Genomic DNA, 16,458 nt, shown 5'->3' on the forward strand with positions numbered 1-16,458 from the left:
GATACTAAAGTAGAGCAAATTCATATAAACTGAAATTATTTTCATTTGGAAAAAAGCATCATTCCCCCCCCCCAAAAAACCATATGAACAATTATACAAAGAGCATAGTAATGGAAATTCATTGCAGACTCACTGGAATAAAGCTCCAAGTGCTGCCTTACCAGTTTTGTAAGTATTTATCAGTAGTTCATGTGGCGACAAATAGTCCTTCTCAATTTACTGATCCAAATCACTTCTCAAAACTTACCAGGTTTTCTCTTTCAATTCTTTGCTGCTCCTTTTGCCTGTTGAGGGCACTGTGGTACAATTTAGGAGGCGGTACAGATGACTTCTTCAACGTGGTACTTCTTCTTGGCTTTGCAGACTGCCTGGACAGTTCTTTTAGCAACCTTTGGTTTTCCCGATCAATCTGCCTTACTTCTTCATTTGTGAAAGAGTAATTTTTCCTTGTTCCTTTAGATGGCTGATCGATGCTTAGTTTTTGTTCTTTCTTCTCCAGCTGTAAGAAAGCTTTAAAATGGCAAGAAGTAAAATACTCAGATTAAAAACCTAAACCAAAGCAAACACAAATCTTGCATTCTATTATTAGGGTTTATTTACAGACCTGAAAAACCAAGGTACATTTAATCTCTCCCCATCTGAATTCTAGATTTATGCATTTCAGAATTTTCCAGGGATGCTCAGTTGTCCCGGTACATTGATTTTACATATGTTTCACCACAAAAATCAAGTCTAATTTTGGCATTAGTTAAAGCCCATCTGCTTCCTTCTCACTAGGAATCCCCCTCCTCCCCATTTATGACCAGTAATCCAGAGGAATTGAACAGATACAGCAAAAAACTGAGCAATACAAAAGAATCAGCAATATTCACACTGACACTATAAGCATCTGTGTAAAATGTATCTGTTATTTAGAAATCAGAATATAAATCAGCCTTATGTGCACAGTCATTACTTCTGCATGGTCAGTATTCCTGATCCTCCCCTTTGACTCTGACCACCCCTCATCTCTACCTTTACCAGTATGGTTGCCCAACTTCTACATTGACACAATATGCTTAGACTTCCATCCTCAAGTATTTTTACTGCAGTTGCTATGGTACCAGCAATCAGCATAAGCAATTATATATATATGCTAATGGGGCTACCATTACACAGCACTAAAGCAACATTGAAAATAATCATAATCACAGTGGTATAATTTGTGGCACCAATATAAGCATCAGAAAAGTTTTCCAAGCAATAGAAAAAACAGCTTCAGGAAGCCAGGACTAGAAATAACTTACAGAACCAAGAACTAAACCACAAATTAGTATTTAGATGTTTGCACAAGGAAAGAGATTTAAACTCTGCTCCAAAGATATCTAAAATATCTGTCTTAGCTGAGAGGCAGAACAGAAATGATGTTTCAGACAGAAAACTGACACTGGGGAAGCATGACTCAGGAGACACAAAATGCATTTCTTGAAGTCATTCTGTTGATCCTTTGCTCCTGAAGCAATCCTACATCATGTTGGTGCAGGAATTGCAAAGGGAAAGATGAAAATTAAATTTAATGGATGGAGAGAACTGAGGGAACGTATACAACAGAAGAAAAATTACTGGGGCCTGGCAATTTAAAACAGTAAAAATCAACAAATTAAACCAGGATATGAGGTTTTGAGACAAAAGAACAAAGAATGCACACTTAAAAACACACAGCAAGACAGGCTTGCATAATTGCAAGATAAGATAATAACTGGAAAACCTCCTTCTCAGCCAGAGCCAGCTATGTTTATTACAGTTCTACTGGAGCTCTGCTCTTGACCTATTTCTAAGCCTATGCTTTCTAAAGCTCTGCTGTAGATCTTCTGGCTACTGTTTTAAGAGCTCTGCTGTCATGATATTACCCCATCAAACCACTGCATTATCTATGGTACAGGAATGGTGGTACCAGGTTAGATCAAACAGATTTTTGGAGCTGAGACACAGACAAGGAAGCATTACTCAACCCATTCCCCATGTTACTCCAATATCACAGCGCCTCCAGAAGACACCCCTCACTCTTACCCCTAAAAGCCCCACACAAGCAAAACAAGCATCCAAAGCAGAAGCTTTGAGAAAAGCAGAAAGAAAAAAACAGGCATGCAGTAATATTTCCTCAGCAAATACTTCCACATCAGCAATTTTTTGGCGAGGGATGTCTGAGGCAGCCTTTAATACCTTAAAAACCTCAAAGAATGATGAGTGTGTTCTTACTTCAAAACAAAATTAAATTAAATCTTTCTTGCAGTATCTCAACCAAGTTTATTCCAGAATTGATGCAAGCAAATATTGCTACTGTCTTTGAGAAATTTAGAAACAATATCCAGAATTCAAAATCCAAACAGTTCATGAATTTCAAAATCCCTCTGGAAATTGGTAAGCTTGCACCATCAGTACACGAGCCAATATAGGCAAGAACTGCCCCTAGGCAGCGTGAGGTTGTCCACATTAGCAAATATTGCTTGAATTTGTCAAGAGAAAATGCAAATCACCTCAAAACCAAGACACAATGCAAACTACTGCAGATCAAGTGTGCCAATCAACAGGTTAATAAAGTATAAATATCTTGAAAAGCATCTTTACAATTTAGTAAGTTATTCCAAGGAAAAACTAGTACAGCCATATCAACACCATTTGAGGAGACAAACCTGGGATGAGACTCATCTGGATACACCTACAAGGGACAAAGAAAATGCACAGAAAATAACTAGAGCCACACAATTCACATAACAACATCAAGCTGCAGTATACTTCTCAGTAAAAAAAATAATTAAATATGTCCTTATTGGAACATGCAAAACCAGCACAGCAGAACACAGCTGGAAGAAAGTAATTTGAACAACTATCTGAAGGAGGTATTTATTATATATCGTTACATAATTGATAATTGTATTATTACGAAGCTATGAAAGATAATTCATCTCTTGCCTTACATCCATAGCATCTCACAGGTTAAACAAGACTGCACATCATATACAAGAGTGGAAATCAGGTTGTGGCAAAGAACAGTTGTTCAACTGAAGTCTTGACGCAGCTTTGTGGCACCAATGCTATTGGTGATGCAGTCTCTTACAAGACACATTTAAGCTTCTGAATAACTGTCAGTGCAAATTCCAAACAGCTCTTTTCTTTCTGTGAATGGTGAACTAGTCAAATTCCATTTAAAGCAATGGCATTCCGAATAAGAAGGTTTTTAATTAGAAATACAGGTTTCATGTCTTCACTGGTACATGATTGTTTTAATTCTCTATAAGGTAGCTGGCTCTACTTTTGTGGAGAGTGTATACTCTCATGATGCAGCTATGAACTATAACCAGTAAACACAGATTAAAAATGCTTAGAGATAAATAAGCATCAAGGTCATTACTTATCTTTTGACTTGCTCATTTTTCTGGAAAACCCCTGTCAGCTGTGATGAAAAAAATAAAAACAGAGCAATGACATGGAACAAACACCTTTCCTCTCAATGCTGGTCAGTAAATGCTTTCAGAAATGATTTGTGGAACCCTGTAGTGATTGCTACACACGGGGCTCAACAGGCACTGCGTTGTCACTCAGATCTCCTAGAGGGCAGTGGTATGCAACTTCTGTAGCATTAACCACCAGTGGTATTTTACCAGAAGCTCTCAGGCAGTTAGTGTGAATCATATCTATGTACATTTCCATGCATTGCTCTACTAGATACTACTTGTTATATGCGTGAGTGAAGCCTGATAAAATTTTACTGACTAACTTTACTCTCACCTTCCAGCTTCTTCAGTCACATCCCCCCAATACACAGCCTTTTCTTTTTCATTCATCTCTTTCTTCCTCCTTTCCTTAGCCTCTCATAAGTCTTTTTCCTTTCAATACATTTTCCTTCTACAGCGCCTCATCCACACCTTTTATCACCTCACCATAAAGATAGCCTTTCCTACTTGCAGCAGGCAGAAAAGAGACTCCAGCTCACTTTCTTCAGTATGCTGTTCATCTTAGCCTCATTATTATTTACACTTACATAGCGTAGAAACTGCCTTTACTACTGCCAACAGCTTTCTGACAACTCTTGAGGCTAAGGGCTTGCTAACAGTGATAATACCAAATTTATCACAACTCAAAGGAAACATATTAATAAAGTGAAAAAATTGTTAATATCACCATGAAGGTTCTGCTGTCATCAGGTGAAGCCTGAGCGGAAGACTGCCAAAACCCAGCAACTAATCTCTTGATACGCTGTTATATTACAGAAGACTCATTAATTTTGCACCAAAAGTTCAGACCTGATACAACACGCACAGCAGCAACTTTTCTTCAAGTGGATGGGGTGAAAAGATCAATCTAAAACTCTGTAGTTCCTCACTAGTTTCTTCAGTTCCTCAACTGATCTTCTTATAGTTAGCCTTCTGTATGACTTAAGGACGAACCACATTTGAAATTTCTCAAGTAGCTCTTTACAGCAGTAGTGCTGCAGTACATGGAGGCATTGGATCAGGTAACACATTAAAAGTAGTTGGTTTGTTGTTCTTCAAGCTGTAAGCTAAGAAATTAGAGTTGTGTTTTACTCAGTTAAGATCTACATTAAGGAAGATTTTAAGCTGCAAACACCATTTCAAAACAAACCGTAACTGACTGAAGCCTATCCATAGATAACCTTTTCTAAATCACAGCAAATGCAACATTGATCTCCTTAGAACTGTGTGACAGGAGAGTTTAAAGTTTAGTAGAAAAAAGACAAGCAACAGAATGCATACTGTGTCACTTATTGAAAGAGAATCACTAATATTACATAGTAAGTGCTTGTTCCTAACAAAACAAGCAGACGGCAGGGGACACCCATGAAACTACTCCTTAAAGAATGCTCAAATAAACTACAGTAGCAATCTAACAAAGCAGTAAGCAAAAGGTTCTGCTGGTCTTCCTGAAGCAGGGGTGACACTATTTCCATGGTCCAGAATGAGGCTTCTGACCCCAGAACTTCTAATTAGCAGTAATAGTTTCCACTATTTCCAAAGTTACCTGGCTGAAAATCTGTCCAACCTGCACTCTGCAAAGCACCACTTATACAGCATCATATTCCTATTCTCTCTGCACACTTACTATGACAGAAAATTAGGTAATCCACAGCAGGTATGTATGTCCAATATGCATTGAATGTGCTTCAACATTCACTGGCAACAACATTGCTTTCATGGCAAAGGCAGTAAGTGTCTAAGAGAGGTCAGCACAAACAAGCCCACAAAACCAGGGACAATTTGCCATCAATAAACAAAAAAGAATCAAGATGCCATGTAAGAGGCAAATGCATTTATTCTAAAAGCTATTAAATATTTCAGGTACAGTTACTGTTATGTAACTCAAATATTTGAGTTTCAAAGTTATTTCAATGATTTATTCAACAATGCACACACACTACTCTTCCATCACAATGCGTAAGTGTTTGAATGGTTTATCTGACGATTTTTGCAGTGGCCAATGACAACATGAGGCAACACTACAGTTAAAGGTTATGATTTAAGGTTCTAAAGAGTTTGTATGTCTTGGAACAATTAAATATGATTTACCCGTAGCTTCATACTCTATCAGTGGGTAATAACTAATTTAACTAAATCCCTACTTACCACTTCATTGTCAGCCAGACCATAAATCAGTAATTTGGGTGAGGGGGATAAACAAGCAGCAGCATTTGCATAAAGACTTGCACAGTGTGCAGTCTGTTTCTCATGTACTGGTAAGGAGGAAAAGAAAATTCCCTGGTATTCACAGGATTTCTATGAAAGCTGGTTTCCATGGAGAGACACCTGACTTTCTTTTAAGCAATAAACAGCTTGTTTATTGCTTTCAGTTTGTCAGTATTGAAATGACTTTGCAAAGTGAGAAAGGCCAAACCTTACATAAAATACAAATTATAATTAGCAAGTCAAATGCATTAGGACAGGATGATACAGCTGTCCTAATGGCATTAACGCTAAAATTAATAACATGAGTGTTTCAGTGTATCTGTTGCAATCCCAGTAGAGGAAAATGCATTAAATTGCTTCAGTGCTTACACTTTTGAGTTTGCTTGTTGTTTTGTTTTATACTGCTCCACTACCACATCTGTAACACATCTGAAAAAACACAAAAGGATTAAGTCACAGTTCTTCAGCAATATCTAATAGTTTCAATCTAAAACTATTTCCCTGTAGTATTTCTAATCAAATATTTCCTAGAATATCCATTCCTTTATGTCACAGCACTCTTTAAAAAGGATTTTGGAGAATTTGTGATTTGATTTTTTTTTAAGAAAAGGAGAATGTGCTTTTCAAGTAAAAATTTTCCCTGCTTAATTAGGGGAATCCTGCTAGTTCCTGCTAGTTATTTCTTGATGCCATGAGAAAGAACAGATACCCTACAGGTGCAGAAATTTTTTTCCCCTAGATTATGCATTTTCTTATAGATGTTGGGAAAGTCTGGATCTCTTTGCAATCTTAAAGATTTTCAATCTGTTTTCAAACTCTAAATATAAGAATAAGCTGATAATTGCTCTTCTACCTCAACGTGAGTTACTAGACCTGTGAGAACAATGCATGTGTGTCTACACATGCACACAAAATTAGTTCAAATTATGAACATACAAACTAAACAAAACTTAGTGAAAAAGCTATAAAGGCTTAGTTCAACTGTCGAGTTTGGATGTTAAGTTTATATTTAAGAGTCTACTTTAAATTTACATATTGTTTAACAGTTATTCTACAAACATACTAGTTCAGCATGAATGAGCACACAAATAACATATCCCTAAGAAGAGAAAATTTCAGCTATAAAAAACTTATTCTATTTCCTGAGTGACAAATTATAGCAAAAAAAAAAAAAAAAAGTTAAAGCAATTGCTACATGTTGAGTTGAAGCTGCTATTTAGTTTTCTACAATAGCTTTTATTCAGAAACACAGAGCTTTTACTTTCATAATAATGATATTTATATCACAGTGCTTTTCACCAAGTGAGCTCTGACTATTTTACAATAGAAAATCTAAGGCACAGAAGAGGCAAAAAGATTTATCAGAGAGCATATAGGTCAGCGAGAGCTTCAAGGATAGAATTCAGATTCAGGTCTTCGGCCCATTGTCCTACTTACCCCATCACACCACCTCCTCAAGTTAATAATAGCTAATACCACGGCTTTACAGACTAATTCTCACAGACACTTCTGTAAAATAAGCAGGTATCAACCCCATTTTACAGAGAAGAAAACATGAAGTGCTAAATTCTTTAGCACTCCATATACCTTGTGCAATCCCATTACTACTGTATTGATACGCAACATAAATTCAGATAAAGAGATAAACAGCATTTTTAGCATACAGCTCTGTATTCTGAACTACAGAAATCAAGAAACTTGTCTAAAGACAGAGAGCAAGTCTGTAGCATAATGGGATGGAAATGGATGAGTGCTTAGTTCACACTCATATGCTTAACCCATCTCTTCATCTGCATAACCTCAATTCCTTAAAATTACATGGGATACTGGATCAAGACACAGGATCAAGCAAAACAGCATCAGAAATTTTTCCAATTTTTTTATTCCCAGCTTTCTAACATGGAGCTTTATGAAAGTACTAACAAAACCAATTTTTGACAATCTATTTGTTTGCATTGGCATATTTAATTCTCTTTTTGTGTTCAGATTACTCAAGAGTACAGCAGAGGAGATAACACTGACATTTATTATTATGGGTTTTGAATATTGCTCTGAGTTAGTTATTATTTTGATTTTCTGAAAGATCTTTAAGGTTTATAGCAAAGTGGAAACAGCATTGACTCACAAAAGAATTACATACAAAAATCTATACAACATCATGAAACAACTGAAGAACTGTATTTCTACCTGAAAAATTATAATCACACCTGTATTTTTTTCCATACAGATGCCGAAAAAAAGAGAGGTAAAGAGTGACGAGAGGTCTGTAAAATATAAACCCTACTAATCTTGAGTAACTGAAATTGTGAGTAGCTATGTTCTTAGCCACACTGATATTTAAATTCCTAAGCAGTGTGGCTGTCTGACTCCACAGTGCTACAATAGTTCTTATAGTCATACACCATAATGACAACAGCTACATGACATCAGCCTTAGCATTGTAATGAAATGATGTAAGCCTCCTAAACATTGACTTCTATGTCTACAAAAATGAAAGGATTCAAGTGTCATGTATTTAGCATTTATATACAGTTTAAATAAGCATGCCACCCAAACAGCAAGTGATTTTCATGAACAGAAGTAAAAACCACTAGCAAGAACAATTAAACAATTCAGCAGTTCACAGCTACCAAAACAGTATCACAGATAAACCAAGATTTTTTATGCACAATGCAGGAATAATTAATAAGTAATCACTAAGTCCAGTAACTTGAACAACATTGTCCAAGGTGGACCTAGATTGTAACATGACCCAGGCTGGTTTTAGTACTCCAGGGTCTGCAGCCACAGGGCTTCAGTACAAGCAAGCGAGGCAGGCTCTGCTCCTCAGGGAAGGTGCTGCAGAGAGGTGATGCCTCCACCTGAACTAGAAGCCACTCTGAACTGAGTATCAGACACTGCCACGGGACTGATTTGGAAAGAAACAACAGAGGTCGATCCAAAAAGTTCTGAGTTTATCCATCCACTGTGCGCCATCTCTGCTTTCATTATGGCCTGCAGTTTCTAGTGATACCATTCCCACTGCAAACTGCAGGCTCCTTACAACTGCAAGTGTGAGTGTGCACCCCATACCTTAACCTGGTAGCTTACAGATACCTGGACTCCACAGTTTCTTCACTGCATATGTTTATCTGTCTTCCTTCATGCTGCATCTGCTCTCAGGAGTGCTCTACTGTTCACATGGCCGTCCTACATCAGCATGCACACAAAGCCATGACAATACTGCCATGCAACCTGCAGGTTCTGAAAACCGCACATTTTATTGTACTTTCTCCTTCCCTTTGAAACAGGGATCCACTCCTGTCTAATAAATGCCAATATAAGGACTACATTCACATCCTTTATTTGCCTTTGGCAACATGCAGAACCTGCTTCTCTCCAGTTTTCAAACATGACCTTCACTTTGCCCCCAGCTACTGTTACTACATAGATTTCTGCCATTTTGACTAAAACTAGTTCAGTTATTTTCCATAGGGCGAATGGAGGCTACACAGCAAGTTGCAGTACGTGGTAACACTCACTTCAGTAACAGCATACATAAAATGACAACTTTCAGATGTAGCAACCAAGTGTTATCACATATCTTTACCAATCTCTTGTTCAGAGTTCTGGTCACTAAAGAGTATTTCTAAAATCAGTGATAAAGCTGCACAGCAATACCCACTTAAAAAGCATTCAAAGCACAATATACAGCATGGAGAGTATGAGATTTCCAATTAAAATTACGTTATTTGTGAGATTTTAAATTATTCAGAATAGCATAACTTAAAATTTGGCTTCTATCAAAAACAAGCATAGTTTCAGGAGATGTAAGGGCATGACAAATTTTTTTACCTACATGATTTTTTTAAATGCATATAAAATTAATAGTTCGCAATATGAGCACAAATATGTATCAAGGCCATATAATGTAGAGGAAAAACTATTTTAACTCCTTTTTAATTTAACTGCAACATTTTTTCTAAATGCTTCAAATGAATTCTATTTTAAAGATACACAAACTACCTCGCTGCTTAATAACCAGACTCTTGTTCTAGTCCAAAACCTGTTCTTTGAATACCATGTGCTTTTAACAGATTTCTTCCCTTTGTTCTTGTGATTCTTTTTTTAATACAAGAAATTGTAGTCTTCCCAAATGTTCACATTACCAGTGCACAGAATTGTACAAAATCAATTACTGCACATGCCCTAGAAACAACACAGTAACAGATCACACTGAAATTCTGCAAGTTTCTGTGGACCTTGGGAAACTGAACTCACATAACTACTGTAAATGCTTAGGCCCAGCTGTATTACAAGCATATTTGACAGAAATTTTAAGTGAAATGTTTCATCAGTATAGATTACTGGAAGAATATTATACTTTAAAACCAAATCTGAGACATCGTGATGATCATTTAAATACTCTTTCATGCACTCAGGTCTGGGCTTATGCTGTTCTTACTCGAAGCAATGTTCATGCCTATGCAGTTTTGATGAACATTTAATGCAGACTGGGGGCGGAATGATGTGCACTTTTTTTTTTTTTTTTTTAATGAGTACAGAAAAACCTGGAAGCAATAACTCAGAATAAGATTAGCTCCTGTTTTCCCAGACTGGTTACTTTCCACCATTAATAATCCTGCCCCATTTAAACTTTGAAATACCCAAAGTAATTAAGCTATGTTGTGCTTGCCAATTTAGAGAGGCACTTGGGAGTAATATGCATGTTAATCAGGAACATTAGCTACCAGACTATATGAATTCTACTTCTCATTACTCAATCTTTCTTATTGTTATTTAGAATTGTTTTTCAGTTTTGGGAAAAAACTCCGCCCCTGCCTCCAAACAGAGATTCATCTCTGAGAATACTTAGTCTGAGCTATAATACCCATTTGGTTTAGGGATGAGATGAATCCTCCCATTACCACCAGTTATTAAATAGCTTCTTGCTATCAGGGAACAAATAGAGATGTAGGACATCATAATTTCAATTGCCTAGCAACAACTGTTCTAACATCATGTTTTGACAAGTGGTTGGAGCCTTTTCTAGTACGAAAGAGTTGCTGGGAGCACAAGGACTGTCAGAGATGAGAATCAGCTCTACCCTTCTTGGTGGCTAGCTCTGCTTTTCTTACCATCAGAAGAATTTCTACACAAGTAAAATCCTCATTTCTACTCACAGGAAAGTTAAATGATGCATACAATATATTTTGAATCCTTACTCACTAGAGGCTCCGTCTGACAAGGTGCAAAGTGAAGAAAGACAACACATGCAGTTTTAATCATGCCGGACCTACTGCGATACAGCAAACTTGGGTTGAAATGTACCAGACTTAGAGGCTTTCCTCACCTGAGATCAGCAGATTTCTTGAGCCAAGACTCTTTTATTTGATTGATTTTACTACTGAAAACTCCAGGCCATGAAAAGAAGCACAAAAGCACTGTGTAGACCTTAAAATATGCACATGAGATCATCCAGTGCATTCTCACCCCATACAACGAAGGTTTGCAATGAATGCAGTGAAAGAGATACCAAGTTCTCTCTCTTACACTTCATTAAGATTTATTAAATCTATTGGCAAGAAGCAACCCCTCAAGTTTTAGTAAAGTAAAGACTACCTGTTATTTTTCTCTTTAAAATACCTTTACTCAACTTTATGGTATTTTAGAAGGCAGACGCTCAGTTCAGAAGAATTTCAAATAATTCCATTTTATTATCAAAAAGGTACCAGAAGTTTAAATATATGAATACTATTTATCATGCAACGTAGTTTTGGACTGCCTTTCAATTTTGAAGGTTGATAACCCAGCATTTTATCAGAAAGGTTGGTGTTTTAATTTAAATAGTAAATTGTGGCAGTCCTGTAAGCCTTGATTTCTCAAAATGCATGTGCAGTTTAATCATTCAATTTGTTAATATATCAAATCTTATTTAGAGATTCACCCTGCCTGTATATCTTACTTCTAGGTATATGCATACCAACACATGCTCATACACATGCTGCTTCTTTCCACCGTAGAATCAGTACTATTTACACACGTAAGAATTCGAAGAATTACATCAACAGAGCTTAATCACAAACCAATTTTAAAAATACATGTGGCATATTAAAACCTCATTCTCTTCTATTAGAACTCAATTGTTCTCAACAATGTACAGACGTCATATTTTGTAAAAAGGAAATTTAAAAATCACCTTTCAAAAGCTGATTCAGGTCCATGGCATCATGCAAGACTTTTCGAGTATATCTGCGATCAAACTCGGAATCTAATGAAAGAAATACAGATATAAGATTGGATTTCCCATCCCCATAGGTTTTACAAATTTTGTGTTGTACTTAAATTCTTCAAAATTACCATATAATTCTTGGTTCACATTTTCCTGTCTTTTTATTTTTAGTTTCTTATCATTTGACGCTGCTAGTTCAAAAGACTGGATAGGACTGATGTCTGGAGTTGACAGAGGTGTTACGTCAGTCACTGTATCTTCAGACTCCTCCAAGTAGTCACCAAGCTTTGGTTTTCCTTCTGCTAATTTCATTGCTGACTTGAATTTTTGTTTTGGAGACAGAAGAACGTTCCTACAAGCATTCCTCTTTGAAGAAGAATGAGATGAATCTGATAAACAGCTATCGGAATCTGTATCAGAACATTCTGTATCTGAGCTTGAGGATGAGGAGGAGGAGGAGGAAGAGGAAGAAGAGGAGGAGGAGCTGATATTAGTATATTTTTTGCTAGCCTTTTTTATGTTGTTTGACTGCTTAGCTGACTTTGGTCTAACCTTCTGTTTTTTGCCATCGTCACTACTATCTTCTTCATCTGTGTAATAATCTTCTTCACCTTCTTTAACTATTTTTGGGATTCCAGCAGAAACATTCTCCTGTGTTCCTCCACTTGCTGCAGATGTCACTCCAGATGTACCTGCATTCTCCACAACTGGAGAAAGTGACAAAGATGAAGCATCTCCAAGATGATCTGTGCTATTTTCTAGGGACTGATACTTCTGCAAATCTTTCTGCTTTTCTTCACTTTCCTCCTCAAACTTTGCATCCTTTGAATTAGAAACCAAATCAGGGTGTGCAAAAGCTGCCTTTGTACTTCCTTTCTCTATACATTCACCATCTTCTTCAGCTTTCTTTTTCTCTTCCTCAAAATCACTGTCAAAGAAAGCATGATCCACTTCACCATCTGATACATCTTCAAACCGGTCCATACCGATATATAAAGTGCCACCTGCAACCACCAGAAAAGGTTTCCAAAGGTTAGCATAAAACCAGATCCAAGTACACTTTTAGCATAATAGTTTTGTTCTTTACTTTTAGCTCTAGTAATTTATAATTCTGCAATTAATTATGTTGCTACGGACAACTCTGTAGTGAGTTTTATAAAGAAATTTAGTGCCCCCTTATTGTACACAGCTTACATGTTAGACTGAAATGCTTTAAGCCAACAAAAACCATCACTATTTCAAAACTTTACTCCTAAGGAAATTAGTCAAACATTGCTAGCAGCTAAAAAGTCTTAATTACTATGAACAAGCAATTGAAGTGTCTTATTTTGTCCCTTTAAGCTAGAGACATTTTAAGCTAGAGCCACTAATGAGCTGTCATTAGTTTGGATTTTATACCAAAAAACTTGTTTGTATGTGGTGGTTATCATCTTGGCTGACATAGCCATCCAAACTGCACACTTTCAGCACTTAAAGTAAGAGCAATTTCAATTTACATCAAAAGATTCATGGCTCTCTAGGTTAAATGGTAATAGATGTAGGGTGTGTCAGTGTTAATGTTTTAGTTTGGATCAGAAGCCTGCTTGTCTTGACAGTCTTCTGTAACTCACACTGCATAGTACAGTGAGCGAACTTGATTCTTTCAGATGAAACTATAACCTTTAAAGTGTGCTCCAGGCACAAAACCAGTGCGCTTAAACAAGCAGTCAACATTCAGTCCATGGGACCAGATTATGGCTAGCCCAAATACATATAGTGTGGATATCAGGTCCTCAGCACAAACAGTTATGCTCTACAAATCCGCTCCTATTGTGTCATGTCATACTTCTTGCACAAATACATGGCATTAGATCCTATGCATGTGGCAGGGGGGATATGAACATTTCCACTCATTAGTGGGATATACACAGAGTTAAAATAAAAAAACCCAAACAGCTCACAACCAAACAAAATTAGCCAGTATCAGAGGCTACTGTTCCCATCTAGCCAGCAATACTTTTCTCCTATTTACAACAGGTTTTATATAATTTTTTTAAGCTGCAATCAATAAACACATAACATTCTTTAGAGCCAAGGAAACCAAAACCAAAGACAGTGGAAGCAACTATACAAGGCAGGAGAACCAGAGTATTTTACAAGATGGATGGTCTCCCTTAAACCACATATAGTTTGTTGCCATGGCAAACAAAGGTGAAAAAAGAATTCCTAAACTTGCTTTGAAACTGCAAGACTATTCCCAAGAAAGCTTCTAGCTAAAATTACTCCAAAATACAGAACTTTTAAAGGTCTATGTCACTCAGTTATCTTGCCACTTCTCAAATAATATATAGTTTTACAGGAATTTGAAATATGCACCCCAAATACCAAAAGCACAACATAAACCTTAGAAACAGAAGGTGTGGAATCTCCTGTGGTTTTAAGATTCACAAAACCAAAGAACTGAAAAGAGACTTAATAAGGTTACATGTTGTATAAAGCTGAAAATGCTTTTAAACAATAGAAGCATAGGTCAACTTTGGTACCATGAAGAGAAACTCTTTAAAGCACCTAGCTCCTCCAAGAGCAACAGAACAAAGGAGTAAAACACCTGGGAACTCTTAATTTGAAATGCTATGTGGAATTTGGAAATTTTTCATATTCATGTCACTTGTGATCCCTGGCTTCAGGCAGCTTGCATAGTGTACAACCCCCAACTGTCATGTGAATTCCTGGAAGTTTTCCTAGAGCAGCTTCCTAAAAGGATAATGCATTTTAATATATCAAAACATGCACGACAGAAAAAAAAATAATCAGAAAAGTAAGACATTATTTACATTTAATTTTCTACCTCATCTAGCCTAAACCAGAAGAGAACCAAGCCAAATTTTTCTTCATTACCTGTAGACTATAGATCATGAATTATTTATTTAGCAAGTACAACTTGGGCAAAGTCAAGTCTATGAAGAAAATGAATATAGGAAGTACGGTGTTACAATTAAAGCAAAAAATGCAAGTTTTTTATTACTTAAGGCACTAGCATCTCACCAATTTGTAGCTTCAGCTAGATTATGACTGATTGGTAAAAGCAGGCATGTGGTGTATTTCACTTGTCTCAAACACATAGATTTGATACAGTTAGCACTGTTGTACCTGCAAGAGCATAAGGGGATAAGGCAAAAACCAGGTTTGCAGGTGGATGCAGACCAACTAGTACAGCTTGAAATATAAGATTTTATTGAGTGTAATATACACATCCATGTATTTTTAGTTTATGTAATACTACTCCCGCAAAGGAGACTAAACTAACAGTATCTCACTGGCTATAATATAATATATGGTCACACCATGACTTCTCAGATGTCTCTTTTCTGAACAGTCTCTTAGGTAAGGATGGGATTTAACTCAAGACAGTGCAAAAGGGCAGCATAGAAGTGGAAAAAGGTGATAAAAGATAGCAAGGAGGCTGTACATTCCTTTCCACCATTAGCACCAGACAAGGAGCACATATCTTCCCACTCTGCATGACTCAGGAATAGCTTACCTGCCAGTGGGCTGTTTTCCATGAAGACTGAGCCACAACTGATTCATGGACAGCAACCACTGTTACAGGAGAAATGCAGTTTAGCAGTCTGACTCTGCCCAAGGAGCAGCAGTTGTTAACACCAGTCATTTCATTGCCAAATGCTCCTTCCACTTTTCTGGCACAATCCCCTGAAGACTGTAGCCTTCATCTTAATGGAAAACAGACATGCTGTGTTGGTCAATTTCTCTCACTGACACTCAATCATTCACAAACTAAACATTAATGACTTTTGTAGTTTCCATTAAAAACAGTATAGAGGAAATGGATGAAGAGATGGTATTCTTGATTCCTACTCCCCTCATGCATCTAGAATGTCTTTCAGGGAGCTGGAATTTGCCAAGAAGCAGCAACATGGAAGCAGCAATTTTGCTGATAAACCATGCCTAAAGTAATAAATTGACTGCACATGCACACACACAAACACTCACACCCCTTTATATACAGGACAGAGTGTAATTTTACTTCTGTGAGAAGAACATACTTCTGCTATGTTGTCAACTGTTAAAATACAGAATCAACAAGTGATACTCTGAAATCCCAAGAAAAATGTCATTAGCGTCAAATACTTATCATTAACTCCTAATGACCATCATATTTATTTACAAAAAATACATGTTTTCTGTGGCTTTCTGCCATGAAACCCTCTAACACAAATATGATCAACTCAAATGAGCAGGTTGGCCATTAATTATTTGTCAGATCTTTTTTACTGTAATATTTCCTCTCCCCATGTAATTCACTGCCTCTCTCCCCCTATTTCTTGTAACACCCACCCATCACCCCAGCCAAGCACACCCGTTCGTCTTTGTCTCTTCCTCACTGCAGTTCCTCCTAGTTTATACCACTTTTTAATCCCTTCACCTGTAAACACCAAGCTTGACCCATTTAAGATCAGAAAGCAGTGGCCAAGCAGCCAAGGAGAGCATACAGTCTGGCTGTCAGGGCAGCAGGGACCCACACTTTCTTGTCAAGAGGTTGACGCGCTGAGCATCTGACTACCTACC

General features: G+C 37.0%; 1 protein-coding gene across 2 annotated transcripts in view; it reads right to left on the reverse strand.

Annotated features, from left to right (window-relative positions):
- Window positions 1-16,458, reverse strand: part of CFAP97 (cilia and flagella associated protein 97) — a 36,847-nt gene that overhangs the window by 11,319 nt on the left and 9,070 nt on the right. The window contains exons 2-5 of one of the 2 annotated variants that reach the window (XM_052779847.1): window positions 15,413-15,471; window positions 12,021-12,896; window positions 11,860-11,931; window positions 248-510 (exon numbers count right to left, since the gene is read on the reverse strand). In XM_052779847.1, the coding sequence (XP_052635807.1) occupies window positions 248-510; window positions 11,860-11,931; window positions 12,021-12,896; window positions 15,413-15,434 (1,233 nt within the window). In that variant the 5' untranslated portion in view covers window positions 15,435-15,471. The remainder of the gene's footprint in view (window positions 1-247; window positions 511-11,859; window positions 11,932-12,020; window positions 12,897-15,412; window positions 15,472-16,458) is intronic. The other variant, XM_052779848.1, reaches the window with a different exon arrangement.

The sequence above is a fragment of the Harpia harpyja genome, chromosome 2, assembly GCF_026419915.1.
Source record: "Harpia harpyja isolate bHarHar1 chromosome 2, bHarHar1 primary haplotype, whole genome shotgun sequence".
In the NCBI taxonomy this organism is placed as follows: Eukaryota; Metazoa; Chordata; class Aves; order Accipitriformes; family Accipitridae; genus Harpia; species Harpia harpyja.